The 18,255-nt window shown below is 45.5% G+C and overlaps 1 protein-coding gene across 1 annotated transcript; it reads left to right on the top strand.

Moving 5' to 3' along the window:
* Window positions 1–4,423: 4,423 nt before the first annotated feature.
* On the top strand, window positions 4,424–17,769 carry fgfr4 (fibroblast growth factor receptor 4; the record flags this gene model as incomplete). Its single annotated transcript, XM_079510811.1, has 16 exons — window positions 4,424–4,541; window positions 7,505–7,807; window positions 8,127–8,401; window positions 8,682–8,805; window positions 9,176–9,366; window positions 9,778–9,916; window positions 10,603–10,832; window positions 11,366–11,481; window positions 11,660–11,784; window positions 12,646–12,756; window positions 13,186–13,376; window positions 14,372–14,494; window positions 15,021–15,091; window positions 15,522–15,659; window positions 16,214–16,319; window positions 17,540–17,769. The coding sequence occupies 16 exons, from the start codon at window positions 4,424–4,426 to the stop codon at window positions 17,741–17,743; spliced, it is 2,565 nt and encodes an 854-aa protein (XP_079366937.1). The 3' UTR covers window positions 17,744–17,769.
* Between the last annotated feature and the right edge of the window lie 486 nt (window positions 17,770–18,255).

Raw genomic sequence — 18,255 nt, forward strand, 5'->3', positions numbered from 1 at the left:
TTTAGATTGGGAGTGAGTCTGTAGTTCTGACTATAATGGGAAGTTCATTTCATAGTTTAGATTGGGAGTGAGTCTGTAGTTTTGACTGCAATGTGAAGTTCATTCCATAGTTTAGATTGGGAGTGAGTCTGTAGTTCTGACTGCAATGGTAAGTTCATTCCATAGTTTAGATTGGGAGTGAGTCTGTAGTTCTGACTGCAATGGGAAGCTGTTGCCCCCACGACCCGACTACGGATAACCGTTTGAAGATGGATGGATGGATGGATGGATGTGGCAAATTAAATGTAAACATAATGATGATTTTGTATGCTAATAAAGCTCCTTTGAATTGAATTGATTGAATTGAACCTTTCCACCTTTCTTGAAGTGGTCTGTATGTCGTCAGGCACACGCATGCATGCACGCACGCACGCACGCACGCACGCACGCACGCACGCACGCACGCACGCACGCACTTAACGCACGCACGCACGCACGCACACCCGCACGCACGCACGCACGCACGCACACACACACACACACACACACACACACACACACACACACACACACACACACACACACACACACACACACACACACACACACACACACACACACACACACACACACACACACACACACAGACAGACACACAAACACACATTTGTATGTCAGTTCTTATCATCTCCAGTTGTCTGTCTGTGTGATACCATATGTACTTTGACTTGACAATGCCCTGCACGCACACACGCACACACGCACGCACACACACACACGCACACACGCACGCACACACACACGCACACACGCACACGCACACACACACGCACGCACGCACAGAGAGAGGGGGGGGGGGGGGGGAGAGAGAGAGGTGTATATAGGCCCATAATTAAATAATAATCATAAACATATCAATAAACCCACAGGGCATAAACCAAGAGTTTAATAATCAGTGTAATAAATAGATGATAACTATTAAAACATGTTGCATTAGTTCTGACCTTTGACAGCTAATATTTCTCTCCATGCATCCATATTGTAATGTGTGTTTATTGAATGTGTCTTTTTACATCATTTTTATGTGTGCACGTATATACATATGTAATACGCGCACACACACACATGTAAACACACACGCACGCACAAATACACGCACGTGTAGCCTACTGCATGCACGTTTTAAAATAACGTGCGTGCGTGGATTAAGCTCCACCATCAACAACAACACTTGACTGCAGCATGTCTGCAGTGTGAAGTAGAAGACTGCATGTTGTAGAACTCAAGCATAATGACTTTATTACATTAGAATAAATTATCATAATTTATGATAATGCGTGACGGGTTCATTAGAGGGAGGCTGATGAGTGGGCGCGCGCCGCGGGGGGTGGTTGGGTGGGCGCCCCTCCCCCTCTTCAGCCCCCCCACCCCCCTCTCTCTCTCTCATTGTCATTATTATTAGTGTCTCTCTCTCTCCCTCCAGACTGGATTTTGGTCAATGGTCACAACAGACGCTCCGGGCGACGACTAGCCAGTCACAAAGACACAGAGAGAGAGAGAGAGAGAGGGAGGAGGACACTCATCGGACGCTCAGAGACACTAAACTGCTGGAACTACAAACAACTGCTAAAAAGAACAAGAAAAATCACTTTCTTTCTTCAACCTGAGGCTCATTCATTTCATTCATTCATTTCTTCAGTCGGACGCTACGCGGAGCATTCAGAGTTAAAGAGTGGATTAAGCGGAGCCTAAACGTGAGCAAAAACAGCAAACAACCTTTTTTACGGACATGCAGTTATTATAGCCTCTAATACTGGCTATAATAAACAGGAGGCGAAAAACAACTCAACTACAACTAATAGTGGACGGTTTATGAAGCCAGCAGGACTACAGGCTGTTTACTACTAAACTACTACTGGACTGTGGAGCAACGTGCACGGTGCTGCTCGACTGTGTGTGTGTGTGTGTGTGTGTGTGTGTGTGTGTGTGTGTGTGTGTGTGTGTGGACTTTGCGCTCAGCCTCAGACAAACACAGACACACTACTCCTGGACCCGCAGCTGTTTGGTTGTGTGTGATTTTTGTTGTTCTTCCTCTGAAGAAGGATTTATTATTTACGAGTTTCTGCTGTTCGGGATCAGACTCGGAGACTGAGTCCAGTCCGGTGGTTCTGAGTCCAGTCCGGTGGTCGGTGGACCCGCGTGGATTCTACAGCCCTGCACGGATAACAGACAGGCTATAGTGAGGCTACAGTCAGTCACACACACACTACGGGACGGAACGTTAGGATTCTATATTTCATTCACCTTCCTAATCGGAATAATAATAATAATAATGGTGGTGCTGGTCGTGGAGCTGCAGAGATGAATGCAGGGACACGAGGATCTGTGGACCGCGTTGGTTCCGTTGGGTCGGGTCTCTCGGAGCTGCGGGAATAACTGACGCTACAAGCAAGGTAAGGATTACAGTCAGTAAATTACACAGTGGTTCCAAAACTATTTCATGTCAAGGACCCCCAGTTTTCTCCTACAGTTAACTCTGAGAGTGTACAAATGGAACCAAACGGACCCATTAGGGTCCGTTTGGTTCCATTTGTACACTCTCAGAGTTACAGGGTATAAGCAAGTATAAGGTACAGACAGTAACACATCTGAACACCATGCAGTGCTGGGAAAAACTAGGCTATACTCACAATGTTTGTGCTTCAGTGAAAGTATAATGTTGCTAAATGTAGAGAGAAGAACTCTTACTTACTTGAGTACAACAAGCAGAAAAGTATTGGCGTCAAAATGTACTTTGAAACTACCAAAAGTAGGCTACAATTTACAATTGAGGCATTTAAGTTCATGCACCAGTTGGGGGTTTAGTAGCTGAAATTGAGCTGTTATCTTGACTGATAACATCATTGTGACTGAGCTGTAAAGTGTTTCGCTGGTCATTGTCAGTTGAATGGATGCAGTAGTGGTGTTTACTGTTTACTTAGTTCATTTATCTATGTATTTTGTATAAATCGCTCTTAACCCAGATCGATTCACAGTATAAGGAACAGAACTGCATGGTAAATACATCAAAAACAAAGTAGTCTACAAAGTAGAGAGCAGGCTATGAATACTCATTATGCAGAAATGTCCCATTTTAAGATTTCAAGTGTTGTTGAAAAATAGCAGATCTGCAAACTCACAAATATGCGACGCATTGTGAGCTTGTATAGCAACAGAAAGAAAAGAAAGTGAGCTTTTGTAGCAAAAGTTTGAATAACTTTGTGACGTAATAAACTATATAATAATTATTATGGATATATCTTCTATTCTGAAATAGATCCGCAGCCACATAGACCTATATACACTCAGTTTGGGGTCCTTTGATATATAAATGCTATATGTAATGTATTAAGTTAATATGACGCTGTTGAGATAAGTAAAAAACACTGCCCCGTGTTTATTAAGTAGGCCTAGTGTTAATTATACCATTAGGCAACTAATGAGTTAATGGAACTAATGAAAGTTGAACCCTGCACTTTAACCTTATTTTACATATCGGTCTGTTATTTGGAAACATAGATCTATAGATCTATAGACCTCATCTGCTGTTTATAATTTGCAAGAGGCCTTAATTGGCAAATAATAATAATATTATAGACTATAATCATATTATAGACTATAGTGGCACTCAGGGAGAAAGTTGGTGCATAATAGCTGCATGCGTGCGTGTGTGTGCTCGCGCGTGCGTGTGTGAGTGAGTGAGGTTTGTTGTGTCTCAAACATCGACCACACTTGTCCTGAACAGACATTATTACACACGCCAAGAACACAACTAGTGGTTCTCAAACTGGTGTGCATGCAAGGACCCCCAAGGGGCCCTGGAGGGGGTTCCAGGCCCCCCCCCAGCCAAAGGAGTTAATATATAGCATCACCCAAAGTGGCGAGGAGAGGAGGGGAGAGAGTGTTCCATTCTGGGTGCTGGCTGTGTGTGTGTGCGTGCGTGTGTGTGTTTGGCCCAAAGCTTATTAGGCAAACCTTAATTTACTCAATGGCCACTCAATGTACAATGTAGACAGTGTGTAGAGACAGTGTAGCGTCTCAGTAAACTATAGGATCATAGAATGCAGAGAGACAGTTTAGACTGTGCATGAGTCTAAACACCATGATATCTAAATAAATCAAATTCTGTCCATTGTCACTGGTTCCAGGCTCCGACATGGCCTCCACACTGTATTTTTATAAATGTAACTCATTCCCATTGGTCACTGGTTCCAGGCTCCAACATGGCCTCCAGACTGTATTTTTATAAATGTAACTCATTCCCATTGGTCACTGGTTCCAGGCTCCAACATGGCCTCCAGACTGTATTTTTATAAATGTAACTCATTCCCAGTGGTCACTGGTTCCAGACTGTATGTTATGAATGTAACTCATTCCCATTGGTTCACTGGTTCCAGGCTCCAACATGGCCTCCAGTCGTCTGCTGTGTGTCTGCGTCCTGCTGTCCTGGCTGTCCAGCACAGCGCTGACCAGAGCGGTGCACCATGGGAAAGGACTGACCAGAGCAGTGCATGATGGGAGAGGTAAGAAGAACGCAACGTGAGCTCAGCGTGCTCAGGACGGGCAGGGTAGACACTGTGTGTGTGTGTGTGCACGTGGACGTGTGGGTGCGTGTGTGTTTTGTGTGCACGCGGACGTGTGGGTGCGTGTGTGTTTTGTGTGCACGCGGACGTGTGGGTGCGTGTGTGTTGTGTGTGCACGCGGACGTGTGGGTGCGTGTGTGTTTGCTGTATGAATCCATGCGGAACGGCCCATACCTTCGTCGTAGTTTGGCTTTGTCTTTGTGTGACGATGTGTTGTGTAAAAAGCGCTGCGGTTGTTTTCCAAGTTTATTTTAGTTTTCTTTATTGTTCTTCTATCGCCACAGAAGTTGCCTGTTATACAGACTCTCTTCTCCCTGTAGAGAGAGAGTACAGAATACAGACTCTCTTCTCACCGTAGAGAGAGAGAGAGTACAGAATACAGACTCTCTTCTCCCCGTAGAGAGAGAGAGAGTACAGAATACAGACTCTTCTCCCCGTAGAGAGAGAGAGAGTACAGAATACAGACTCTCTTCTCCCCGTAGAGAGAGAGAGAGTACAGAATACAGACTCTCTTCTCCCCGTAGAGAGAGAGAGAGTACAGAATACAGACTCTCTTCTCCCCGTAGAGAGAGAGAGAGTACAGAATACAGACTCTCTTCTCCCTGTAGAGAGAGAGAGTACAGAATACAGACTCTCTTCTCCCCGTAGAGAGAGAGAGTACAGAATACAGACTCTCTTCTCCCTGTAGAGAGAGAGAGAGTACAGAATACAGACTCTTCTCCCCGTAGAGAGAGAGAGAGTACAGAATACAGACTCTCTTCTCCCCGTAGAGAGAGAGAGAGTACAGAATACAGACTCTCTTCTCCCCGTAGAGAGAGAGAGAGTACAGAATACAGACTCTCTTCTCCCCGTAGAGAGAGAGAGAGTACAGAATACAGACTCTCTTCTCCCCGTAGAGAGAGAGAGAGTACAGAATACAGACTCTCTTCTCCCTGCAGAGAGAGAGTACAGAATACAGACTCTCTTCTCCCTGTAGAGAGAGAGAGAGTACAGAATACAGACTCTCTTCTCCCCGTAGAGAGAGAGAGAGTACAGAATACAGACTCTCTTCTCCCCGTAGAGAGAGAGAGTACAGAATACAGACTCTCTTCTCCCCGTAGAGAGAGAGAGAGAGAGTACAGAATACAGACTCTCTTCTCCCCGTAGAGAGAGAGAGAGTACAGAATACAGACTCTCTTCTCCTCGTAGAGAGAGAGAGAGTACAGAATAAGACTCTCTTCTCCCCGTAGAGAGAGAGAGTACAGAATACAGACTCTCTTCTCCCCGTAGAGAGAGAGAGAGTACAGAATACAGACTCTCTTCTCCCCGTAGAGAGAGAGAGAGTACAGAATAAGACTCTCTTCTCCCCGTAGAGAGAGAGAGTACAGAATAAGACTCTCTTCTCCCCGTAGAGAGAGAGAGTACAGAATACAGACTCTCTTCTCCCCGTAGAGAGAGAGAGAGTACAGAATACAGACTCTCTTCTCCCCGTAGAGAGAGAGAGAGTACAGAGTACAGACTCTCTTCTCCCCGTAGAGAGAGAGAGAGTACAGAATACAGACTCTCTTCTCCCCGTAGAGAGAGAGAGAGTACAGAATACAGACTCTCTTCTCCCCGTAGAGAGAGAGAGAGTACAGAATACAGACTCTCTTCTCCCCGTAGAGAGAGAGAGAGAGTACAGAATACAGACTCTCTTCTCCCCGTAGAGAGAGAGTACAGAATACAGACTCTCTTCTCCCCGTAGAGAGAGAGAGTACAGAATACAGACTCTCTTCTCCCCGTAGAGAGAGAGAGTACAGAATACAGACTCTCTTCTCCCTGTGGAGAGCAGCTCTAGAACTGTACTCTTTAATTAAAGAAACAAAAACACGTCTACAGTAATTGAAGCCCTCTCTGACCACTGACTGCGTTGCCCGCTAGAGACTTTTATAGCGTTTTCATTTGAGAGTCCATTCCGAATCTGTCCAAAAACGCCCCCCCCCCCCCCCCCAAGGCCAGGGGACGGTTGGCATGGGAGACCGTCGACCACTCCACAGTATGGGACGGTTGGCATGGGAGACCGTCGACCACTCCACAGTATGGGACGGTTGGCATGGGAGACCGTCGACCACTCCACAGTATGGGACGGTTGGCATGGGAGACCGTCGACCACTCCACGGTATCAGTGTTGGAAATGAAAAATATACATTTTTCAGGAAATTAAGAAAACCGTATATTTTTAAAACAAAGCAATACAGCCGCATCAAAGTTGGTGTTGTAACTTTATATATTGTCAATTACTTCCATGAGAGGTGGGAGAGGTGGTGGAGTTAGTTGTTTTAGCAGACATTTTGAGGGTCTAATGGAGTTTTTTACTTTTTACTACTTTCCATTGGTTCAATATTTTCGAAACAACACACAGACGTAAAGGGTGTTCAATAGCACTGATTTATGCCAAAAACCTCAAACATGGAGTTATGAGGTTTCCTCCCGACAGCAACGGGAACATTTTTAACTCAAATCTTTGTTTCTGGGGGTCCCTGGAACACAACACACTATAATGAGATGGGGGTCCAAACAGTTAAAAGTGCCTACAGTACAAGACAACACAACACGATACAATACAATACGTAGGCCTACAGGTCACACAGCCTGCAGTTCAAAATTTGTTGTTCCAGCGCGGTTGTTCCGGCACTCGGTGCCGCGCTATGAGCCTGTAGATCTGCTATTTTTCAATAGCTACAGTATAACATAATGCTTAGAACACCAAAAGGGGTCCATCCATACATCCATCCATCTTCAACCGCTTATGCGTACTCGGGTCGCGGGGGCAACAGCTCCACCAGAGAGAGGTTAAAGCGTTTTTTTAAAAGACACCGATGGCGTTTCCAGTCCTATAAACGTGTTAATGTGTGTTGTTCATGTTGTTGTTCATGTTGTTGCAGAACTATTGGAGGAGGCGAGCGAGGACACCTCAGAGCACTTCCTGTTGGAGACGGGCGCCACGCTGCGGCTGCGCTGTGACCCGCGGACCCCCCCCGCCCCGCCCCCCCACCACCACCGCGGGGGGCCGGCCTGGCAAAAAGATGGCCGCCGCCTCCTGCACAGCGCCCGCGTGCAGATCCGCGGCGTCGTGGTGGAGATCGCCGACGTGACCTACGAGGATTCGGGGACGTACGTCTGCGTCCTCCCGGGCACCGGGAAGAAGAACCCTGCCGGAACCAGGAACTTTACCATCACTGTGGCAGGTATTATAGGAGACCTTTTTTTTTTTTTTTAGTCCATTTAGACCTGAGGCCGATTCTAAACCCTGTCTTCTAGAACCTGACAGTTTTCTGAAAAAAAAACTATGTTTCTATGTCAGTTGTGCTCAAGCTTTTCCATGTCAAGGACCACTACAATTATTTGTATTTTGAATCTTCTGAATCTGAAAATATGTTGTTCCAGGGACCTCCCCCAGAAGCAGACATTTGAGTTAAAAACCTTCGCTCAGAAAGAATATATATTCAAAGATTTGCACCTCTATTACTGATGGATTCATATCCAATTTATTTTTATTTTTTGTAGACTCATTAGGATCAGGTGATGATGATGGTGATGGTGATGACGAAGAGGATGAAGACAACGGTTTGGACGACATGTCAGCTGAGCCGGAGCAGGTCTACACCTCTACAGCTCCTCACTGGACTCACCCTCAGCGAATGGAGAAGCGTCTTTACGCCGTCCCGGCCGGCAACACGGTGAAGTTCCGCTGCCCGGCCAATGGGAGCCCAGCTCCTAGCATCGTGTGGAGGAAGAACGGGAGGGACTTCACAGGAGAGCACCGGATTGGAGGAATAAAGGTACGCACGCACGCACGCACATGATTTTTCTGCAATTACTTTAGTTTTAAGTAAAAGCGGCCATGTCTTTCCGGCACCCCAGAGCTTCCATTTTGAAGGCATCACGGCACCGATTGTGTTAATGACCATAAAGAACACCCTCTCGTGTAATAGTGCTTAATTGTCTGTGTGGTGTGTAGTTGTGTCCATAACAATGTATGTCTGTGTGGTGGTGTGTGTGCGTGTGTGCGTGTGTGTGTGTGTGTGTGTGTGTGTGTGTGTGTGTGTGTGTGTGTTACAGCTGAGGCATCAACACTGGTCTCTGGTGATGGAGTCGGTGGTTCCGTCAGATAAAGGGAACTACAGCTGTGTTGTGGAGAACAGACACGGAGCCATCACTCACAGCTACCTGCTGGACGTACTGGGTAATTACACCTCTATTTAACTCACAGCTACCTGCTGGACGTACTGGGTAATTACACCCATTAGACGGTAAATGGTGCATTTATATAGCGCCTTTATCCAAGGCACTTTACAGAGATTGTGCATTACATTCACCCATTCACACACACATACATACACCGATGGCAGCGGAAACCATGCAAGGCACCAACTAGCACATCGGGAGCAATTAGGGGTTCAGTGTCTTGCTCAAGGACACTTCGACAGTAACTCTGCGGGAGCCCGGGTTCGAACTGGCAACCTTACGGTTACCATCCAGGCACTCTACCCCTGAGCCACCGCCGCCCCATCCTGCAGGCCGGTCTAACCCTCTCCTCTCCTCTCCTCCCTCAGAGCGCTCTCCCCACAGACCCATCCTGCAGGCCGGCCTCCCGGCCAACACCACGGTGGTTGTGGGCAGTGACGTCCAGCTGTACTGTAAGGTGTACAGCGACGCTCAGCCTCACATCCAATGGCTCAAACACATCCAGAGGAACGGCAGTCGCTACGGAGACGACGGCACGCCATACGTCCAGATACTCAAGGTACGTTGGTTGGTGACCAATTTGTTTTGGTGTCCAGCTTGTAGATTGGCTATTTTAACTATTCAAAAATGTTTTTTCAAAATGGTAAAAAAATAAAATAAAATAAAGGTCAAATAGTTTAGGGATAAGGGGCTCCATTTCCGTCACCGCTAATAGTTCAAATGGCCAGTCTACAAGCTCACAACGTGTCAATGTAGATTGGCTAGTTGAACTATTCAAAAATGTTTTTCAAAATAGTAAAAAAAAAAGGCAAAGAAGTTTAGGGATAAGGGGTTTAGCGGGGACGAAAATGAAGCCCTAAGACTATTGGAATTTGGCCACACATTGTCTCTAATTATTACAAACGTGTCCATATGTAATATATCTAACGGCCTCTCTTCTTCTTCTTCTTCTTCGTTGGTTGCTTTGCAGACAGGAAGCGTGAACATGTCCGAGGTGGAGGTCCTCCAGTTGAACAACGTCACACTGGAGGATTCGGGAGAATACACGTGTTTGGCAGGAAACAGCATCGGCTTCAGCTACCAGTCTGCCTGGCTGACCGTCCTCACTGGTAAATATATACAGAAATATATACACTATAGCTACCAGTCTGCCTGGCTGACCGTCCTCACTGGTAAATATATACAGAAATATATACACTATAGCTACCAGTCTGCCTGGCTGACCGTCCTCACTGGTAAATATATACAGAAATATATACACTATAGCTACCAGTCTGCCTGGCTGACCGTCCTCACTGGTAAATATATACAGAAATATATACACTATAGCTACCAGTCTGCCTGGCTGACCGTCCTCACTGGTAAATATATACAGAAATATATACACTATAGCTACCAGTCTGCCTGGCTGACCGTCCTCACTGGTAAATATATACAGAAATATATACACTATAGCTACCAGTCTGCCTGGCTGACCGTCCTCACTGGTAAATATATACAGAAATATATACACTATAGCTACCAGTCTGCCTGGCTGACCGTCCTCACTGGTAAATATATACATAAATATATACAGCTACCATTTTTCAAAAGCTAAAGCATAACACAATGCTTAAAACACCAAAAGGGGTTCCCGTCCAGAATGGGTTAAGCAACCATTTGTGTTGTTTGATGGCTGTGTTCTGCCCGTCAAACACACACATGTCTGGTCAAACCGTGTACAGTAGCCCCTCCCACTTTACTGTACTACGGTCAACATTCTGACCGACGTCGTCCTCGTCTTCCTTCCTTCCAGAGGAGGAGCTGAACGGAGACCGGGGCGCGGGCGGCGACGTCACCTACGGCGACGTCATGGTCCGATACAGTGACATCATCATGTACTCGTCGGGCCTGCTGGGCGTGGTCATGGGCGTGGTCATCGTGGTGATGTGTCGCATGCAGAGCCGACGCCCCCCAGGGGGCGGAGACTCCTTTGATGTCCTGCCGCCGATCCACAAACTGTCCAAGTTCCCTTTGAGGAGACAAGTATGTATATCTATATGTACCTATAATAACAACAACAACAATAATAATAATTAACACATTTAGACCTGAGCACGATTCTACAAATGTCTTCTAAATCCTGACAGTTTTCTGAAAACCCCAATGGGCTATATCTAGCTCCACCCCTTAACCCTTATCCGTATTCTGTGCAGTATTCTTAACCCTTATCGTATTCTGTGCAGTATTCTTAACCCTTATCCGTATTCTGTGCAGTATTCTTAACCCTTATCGTATTCTGTGCAGTATTCTTAACCCTTATCGTATTCTGTGCAGTATTCTTAACCCTTATCGTATTCTGTGCAGTATTCTTAACCCTTATCGTATTCTGTGCAGTATTCTTAACCCTTATCCGTATTCTGTGCAGTATTCTTAACCCTTATCGTATTCTGTGCAGTATTCTTAACCCTTATCGTATTCTGTGCAGTATTCTTAACCCTTATCGTATTCTGTGCAGTATTCCTAACCCTTATCGTATTCTGTGCAGTATTCTTAACCCTTATCCGTATTCTGTGCAGTATTCGGTGGATTCGGAGGCAGCGTTGATGAGAGTGTCCAGCAGCTGTTCTCCCATGCCAGGGGTCACAGAGTTTGACCTGCCCTTTGACCCCGACTGGGAGTTCCCCAGGGATAAGTGAGTTTTTACTGGAACACACACACACAACACTCAACACTCAGCACGCACGCAAGAAGAGAAGAGAACACAACTACAAGCACAAGATGTATACTTTTACTAACGTAAGCAATTCTTCCCCCTCCATTCTCCTTCCGCGTGCGTGTGCGTGTGCGTGCGCGTGTGTGTGTGTGTGTAGCTTGGTGTTGGGTAAACCTCTAGGTGAGGGGTGTTTCGGCCTGGTGGTTCGAGCAGAGGCTTACGGCATCGACCAACGCTCGCCTGAGATGCACCCCAGCACCGTGGCGGTCAAGATGCTGAAAGGTACACCTGTCTGTCTAAACTTTACAACTAATTGTAATGGAATAAAGATATATATATATAATATTTGCCTCGGAGATGAGTAGAAGTATACTGTCGAACACTGTTCAACTTCAAATTCTGTGACGTGAATAACGTTGACTCTGGACGGAGATCTGGCAGATTTGATGTTGTTGGATCAGATCTACCTGTTCATGTAGTGGTTGTGTTTGGTCTCTAGACGACGCCAGAGACAGAGATCTGGATGTTCATGGTGTGGTTGTGTTTGGTCTCTAGATGTTCATGGTGTGGTTGTGTTTGGTCTCTAGATGTTCATGTAGTGGTTGTGTTTGGTCTCTAGACGACGCCACAGACAGAGATCTGGATGTTCATGGTGTGGTTGTGTTTGGTCTCTAGATGTTCATGGTGTGGTTGTGTTTGGTCTCTAGATGTTCATGTTGTGGACGGTTGTGTTTGGTCTCTAGACGACGCCACAGACAGAGATCTGGATGTTCATGGTGTGGTTGTGTTTGGTCTCTAGATGTTCATGGTGTGGTTGTGTTTGGTCTCTAGATGTTCATGTTGTGGTTGTGTTTGGTTTGTAGATGTTCATGGTGTGGTTGTGTTTGGTCTCTAGATGTTCATGTTGTGGTTGTGTTTGGTCTCTAGACGACGCCACAGACAGAGATCTGGATGTTCATGGTGTGGTTGTGTTTGGTCTCTAGATGTTCATGTTGTGGTTGTGTTTGGTCTCTAGATGTTCATGTTGTGGTTGTGTTTGGTCTCTAGATGTTCATGTTGTGGTTGTGTTTGGTCTCTAGATGTTCATGTTGTGGTTGTGTTTGGTCTCTAGATGTTCATGTTGTGGTTGTGTTTGGTCTCTAGATGACGCCACCGACAGAGATCTGGCCGATCTGATCTCGGAGATGGAGTTGATGAAACAAATGGACCGACACAAGAACATCATCAACCTGCTGGGAGTCTGTACGCAGAGCGGTAAGACATTATACTTTATAACATTCAATTACATACAATTTATACCATTTATACCATTTATACAATACATCATTGTGCACGCAGAGCGGTGCGACCTTATCATTTATATAATTTATACAATTTATACATCAGTGTGCAACTGTGCACGCAGAGCGGTACAACTTTTTATACAATTTAGGCATTTGTCAGTCGCCCTTAAACTCATTTCGACCTGAGGACGCATCTGTCACCTTTACAGCTTTTAACCACGTTTCACCATTACTTTAACTTGCAGAGCGCTAAATACTCCTTTAATGCGTCACTCTGTGCCGCGCTATGAGCTTGTAGATCTGCTATTTTTCAATAGCTAAAGCATAACATAATGCTTTAAACACCAACAGGGGTTCCAGCCCAGAATGGCTTTTAAATGAATGTTCCGTCATGTTTCAGGGCCTCTCTACGTGCTGGTGGAGTTTGCGTCTAAGGGCAGCCTCAGGGACTTCCTGAGGTGCCGGCGCCCCCCGGGAACCGACTACACCTTCGACGTGACCAAAGTGCCCGAGGAACAGCTCACCTTCCAGGACCTGGTGTCCTGCGCCTACCAGGTGGCCAGAGGCATGGAATACCTGGAGTCCAAGAGGGTGAGTGACTCAGTGTGTGACTCAGTGTGTGTGTGCGTGTGCGTGCGTGCGTGCGTGCGTGCGTGCGTGCGTGCGCGTGTGTGTGCGTGCCTGCGTGTGGTGTACCCACAGTGTTTTTGTATTTTCTGTTTATAAACTTAATGACATGTCGTTCAGCAACAGCAGACTGGCTGCTATTTGAGGAGCTTTCTAATCTGCTTCAAATGACAAGCCTCGTTTGTTGACGTTCGAAACACACACGCACGCACGCACGCACGCACTTTCATTGGTTTGCGAAAGTCAGACAGGATAAAAGTGGTTTCCACCCCGCCTTGGCGTTTCTGTGTGTGTGTGTGTGTGTGTGTGTGTGTGTGTGTGTGTGTGTGTGTGTGTGTGTGTGTGTGTGTGTGTGTGTGTGTGTGTGTGTGTGTGTGTGTGTGTGCTGTCATTCAGAACAGTGAAACCACCCAGGGACTAAATGCAGAAACACATTATTTTCATAAAGTCACGTCTGTCTGTCTGTCTGTCTGTCTGTCTGTCTGTCTGTCTGTCTGTCTGTCTGTCTGTCTGTCTGTCTGTCTGTCTGTCTTATGGTAATAAGATATTTAACACAAGTCTTAAATATGACTGAATCCTTTTTTTAAATTTAAATTTTTATCCCACGATTTTGCAAACCGTTTTTTTCCCACCCAGTGTACCCAATTATCTAATATTATGTAATCCTCTGCCAACCTGGGGAGAGCCATGGACTGACCTCATGTTCTCCTCCATGCACGAGGAGTCCAATTCGACTGAATCCTAACTGGTGCATGTGTGTGTCTCTCTCTCTCCCCCCCCCCCCCCCCCCTCTCTCTCTCTCTCTCTCTCTCTCCCTCCCTCCCTCCCTCCCTCCCCCCTCTCTCCCTCTCTCTCTCTCTCTCTCTCTCTCTCTCTCTCTCTCTCCCTCCCCCCTCTCTCTCTATCTCTCTCTCTCTCTCCCTCTCTCCCTATGTCTCTCTCTCTCTCTCTCCCCCCAGTGCATCCACAGAGATGTGGCAGCCAGGAATGTTCTGGTGACAGAGGACAACGTGATGAAGATCGCAGACTTTGGTTTGGCCCGAGGAGTTCACCACATCGACTACTATAAGAAAACCACCACCGTAAGTACTCTAACATGTACTTATACTCTCTACTTGTCACAGTGCAAAGGCAGGCACTTTAGGACTCAATAGCAGACAGATGAGCTTCAATGCAAGGTTTTTCTATTCCAAAAAAACCCTTGCCACAAGGAATACAAGGAACTTGAAGTACATACACTAGGAGTTAAATCATGGATACACGAAGAGTTTAGTTTAACTATAAGAAAACAACAACAACAACATGTATAAACTACTAGTGGTGTGTGTGGTCAGACTGTGGTGCGTGCGTGCGTGCGTGCGTGCGTGCTTGCGTGCGTGCGTGCGTGCGTGCGTGCGTGCGTGCGTGCGTGCGTGCGTGCGTGCGTGCGTGCGTGCGTGCGTGCGTGCGTGCGTGCATGTGTGCGTGCGTGCGTGCTTGCGTGTTTACTCAGAATGTGCATGTGTGCCTCTGTGCTTCACAGTGCAGGTTACCAGTCAAGTGGATGTATTGTGTGTGTACTAGTGTGTGTGTGTTGGTGTTTACTGTGTGTGTGTGTGTGCGTTACAGGGCAGGTTACCAGTCAAGTGGATGGCACCAGAAGCTCTGTTTGACAGAATATACACACACCAGAGTGACGTGTAAGTACACACTAAATACACTGCATAAACTCACACTTAAAACTACAACTCACACTAAAACTACAACTCACACTGAAACTACAACTCACACTAAAACTACAACTCACACTAAAACTACAACTCACACTAAAACTACAACTCACACTAAAACTACAACTCGCACTAAAACTACAACTCACACTAAAACTACAACTGACACTTAAAACTACAACTCACACTTAACACTACAACTCACACTAAAACTACAACTCACACTGAAACTACAACTCACACTAAAACTACAACTCACACTGAAAACTACAACTCACACTAAAACTACAACTCACGCTAAAACTACAACTCACACTAAAACTACAACTCACGCTAAAACTATAACTCACACTAAAACTACAACTCACGCTAAAACTACAACTCACGTGTGTGTGTGCAGGTGGTCTTTCGGGGTCCTCATGTGGGAGATCTTCACGCTGGGAGGGTCTCCGTATCCGGGCATTCCCGTCGAAGAACTCTTCAAACTGTTGAAGGAAGGACATCGGATGGACAAACCGTCCAACTGCACCCACCAGCTGTACGTACATTACATTACAATACTACATATGTGTGTGTAAAAAAAACACCTTGTACTGTACATTGTATACATACTGACTGTGTGTGTACGTGTACGTGTGTACTGTTGTTGATGATGATGAGGACAGTAGAGAAGTGACCATTTTGGAAGTGGCATGTACATTTGACCACAGTCTGGAAGAGGCATTCCTTACCAAGTACCAGCGTCTTAAGGATGCTATTATACAGCTTGGCTACAAATGTAAACTACTTGTGTTCATATTTGGAAGCCTCGGTAATGTCCATAAATCAGTCGCTAAGGCGCCTGCAGATTGCAGGCATGCCCAATAAGTCGAGAGCTGATCAGGCATCGGCAAAATTCTGCAATAATGTCTGCAATAATTGGCAGTCGCCACATATGGAGAAGGCGATGCTTTCTGTACCCGTGATCTGTATCCTGAAGCACTTGTTGTAGAGTTTTTCAAGTTTGCGCATCCACTATTGTTTGTGTTCAAGAATTTCTTGTAAAATGTGAATGCAAATAAAGATGTTCAATGTGTGTGTGTGTGTGTGTAGGTACATGCAGATGCGTGAGTGCTGGCACGCAGTGCCAACCCAGAGGCCGACCTTCAAACAGCTGGTGCAGGACCTGGATCGACTACTGCTGTCGGTGTCTCATGAGGTATTATGATTATTATAATTATTATGATGATTAGTATTATTACCGTATTATTATTATTATTATTACCGTATTATTATTACTATTATTACTATATGGATTGAGCATGCGGCGCACCGAAAACAGCCGATCTACAAGCTCACAACACGTCGCGCTGCGACGTGTTGTGAGCTTGTAGATCGGCTGTTTTCGGTCATCAGTTATCTTAACACCCAGCCCGCCACAACCGTAGAAAACGGTGTTGAATGAATCATCTAGCCTGCCAGAAATGCTACGTTATCCAGGGGTTTATATTCTTTAATCCATGTTTTGATCCGATCGTATCGTTAGCCACCGTTCGTTAGCACAACAGTCCAAGTGGGCCACCTAGTGGCCGCGGCCATTTTGAAGATGCGCGCGCATCCACTTGCATTCAATGGTCCGCGTTCAAATGCCTGTATCAATGAATGTGGTTTCTGGTGAAAACAAGGTTTTCCAACGGCCGACAGTAGGCGCTGTGATACTCGCGGTCGGGTTTTTTCTGCACCGGCCGAGAGAACAACAACCGGTCAAGACACCACACACAGCGTTTTGTCATTGTAACATCCGGTTGCGGATATCTGGCTCTTCAAAATAAGTGTTACGCGCGATAAAACCTTGGCAATGCGCGATAAAACCTTGCGTTGCGACGTATAGCCTTAACCAATAACATAACCAATAAATAGTACGCGTGTAGATCTCAACCAATGAAAGTGTTTGGGGCGAAACCTAGCTCAAACAGAGACTCTGCGAACAAATATACAAATATAATCAAATGTATTCATATAAAACAACTCATTGTACCAAAGTGCTTCACATGTCAGAATATGTAATACAATACAGTAAAATACAGTGCAGAAGACAGTCAATAATGAAACAACAAGGAAATGAAAGCTAAATAATCAAAAATAGAATAGATTTTATGTAGACATAGCACTATATAGTGTATATGGCATAGTTTCATTATATAGATATATTCCACTGTTACGTTCGTACCTTACGTATGATTCATGATAACTACTTTTATGTATGTGATGTGTTGCCATGCTTTTTGTTCTTGCTTACTGTAAATCTCTCTGGATTAAGAGCGTCTGATAAATGCCTAAATTGTAAATTGTACTTGATTCTGTAACAACATAAATGTAATTTCAACCCCTCCAGTACCAGGATCTAACATCATAAATGTGTCATTTCAACCCCCCCAGTACCTGGATCTCTCCACTCCGTTCGAGCAGTATTCTCCTTCCTGCGAGGACTCGTCCACATCCTGTTCCTCCTACTCAAACGACTCCGTCTTTACCCACGATGCCTTGCTCTACTCCGACCCCTGTCTCCTGACCCTTGACCCCTGTCTCCTTGGATACCACGACGTCTCCTCCCACAAACACACCAAGACACCGCGGAGATAGACACACACACGGACACGCACCCACCCACCCACGCACGCACGCACGCACGCACGCACACACACAGACAGACACGGCTAGAGGTAAAAAGATATTTTAGTGACAAATTTGTAAAGATATATTTTGATAAAATGGTGATTGTTAAATATAAATCACTCTCTCTATATATAAGATTATCTGACATTATTTCTGTTGTTTATTTAAAGTGTTGAATCTCAGGACGAGGATTTCCTGTGAATATATAAAGAATATGTACAAATATTTTATGTACAAATGAGACCTTTTTTTAATAAATAAATTATTCTGTAATAAATGGATTGTAAGATCAAAGGTGTGCTGACTCGTCAAACTGTCCAGGGATTCACATTTCTTATGGGCTGTTGGTAGGGCGTAACGGGCGTTCCACATTTTAGTGGCAATGAGGTGACATAGGAGGAGTTCTACCTTTCTATATCTATATGATTCTAACAGCACCATTCTCTACCTTTCTATGTCTATGATTCTAACAGCACCAT

Source organism: Electrona antarctica (genome assembly GCF_951216825.1).
Source record: "Electrona antarctica genome assembly, chromosome: 9".
In the NCBI taxonomy this organism is placed as follows: Eukaryota; Metazoa; Chordata; class Actinopteri; order Myctophiformes; family Myctophidae; genus Electrona; species Electrona antarctica.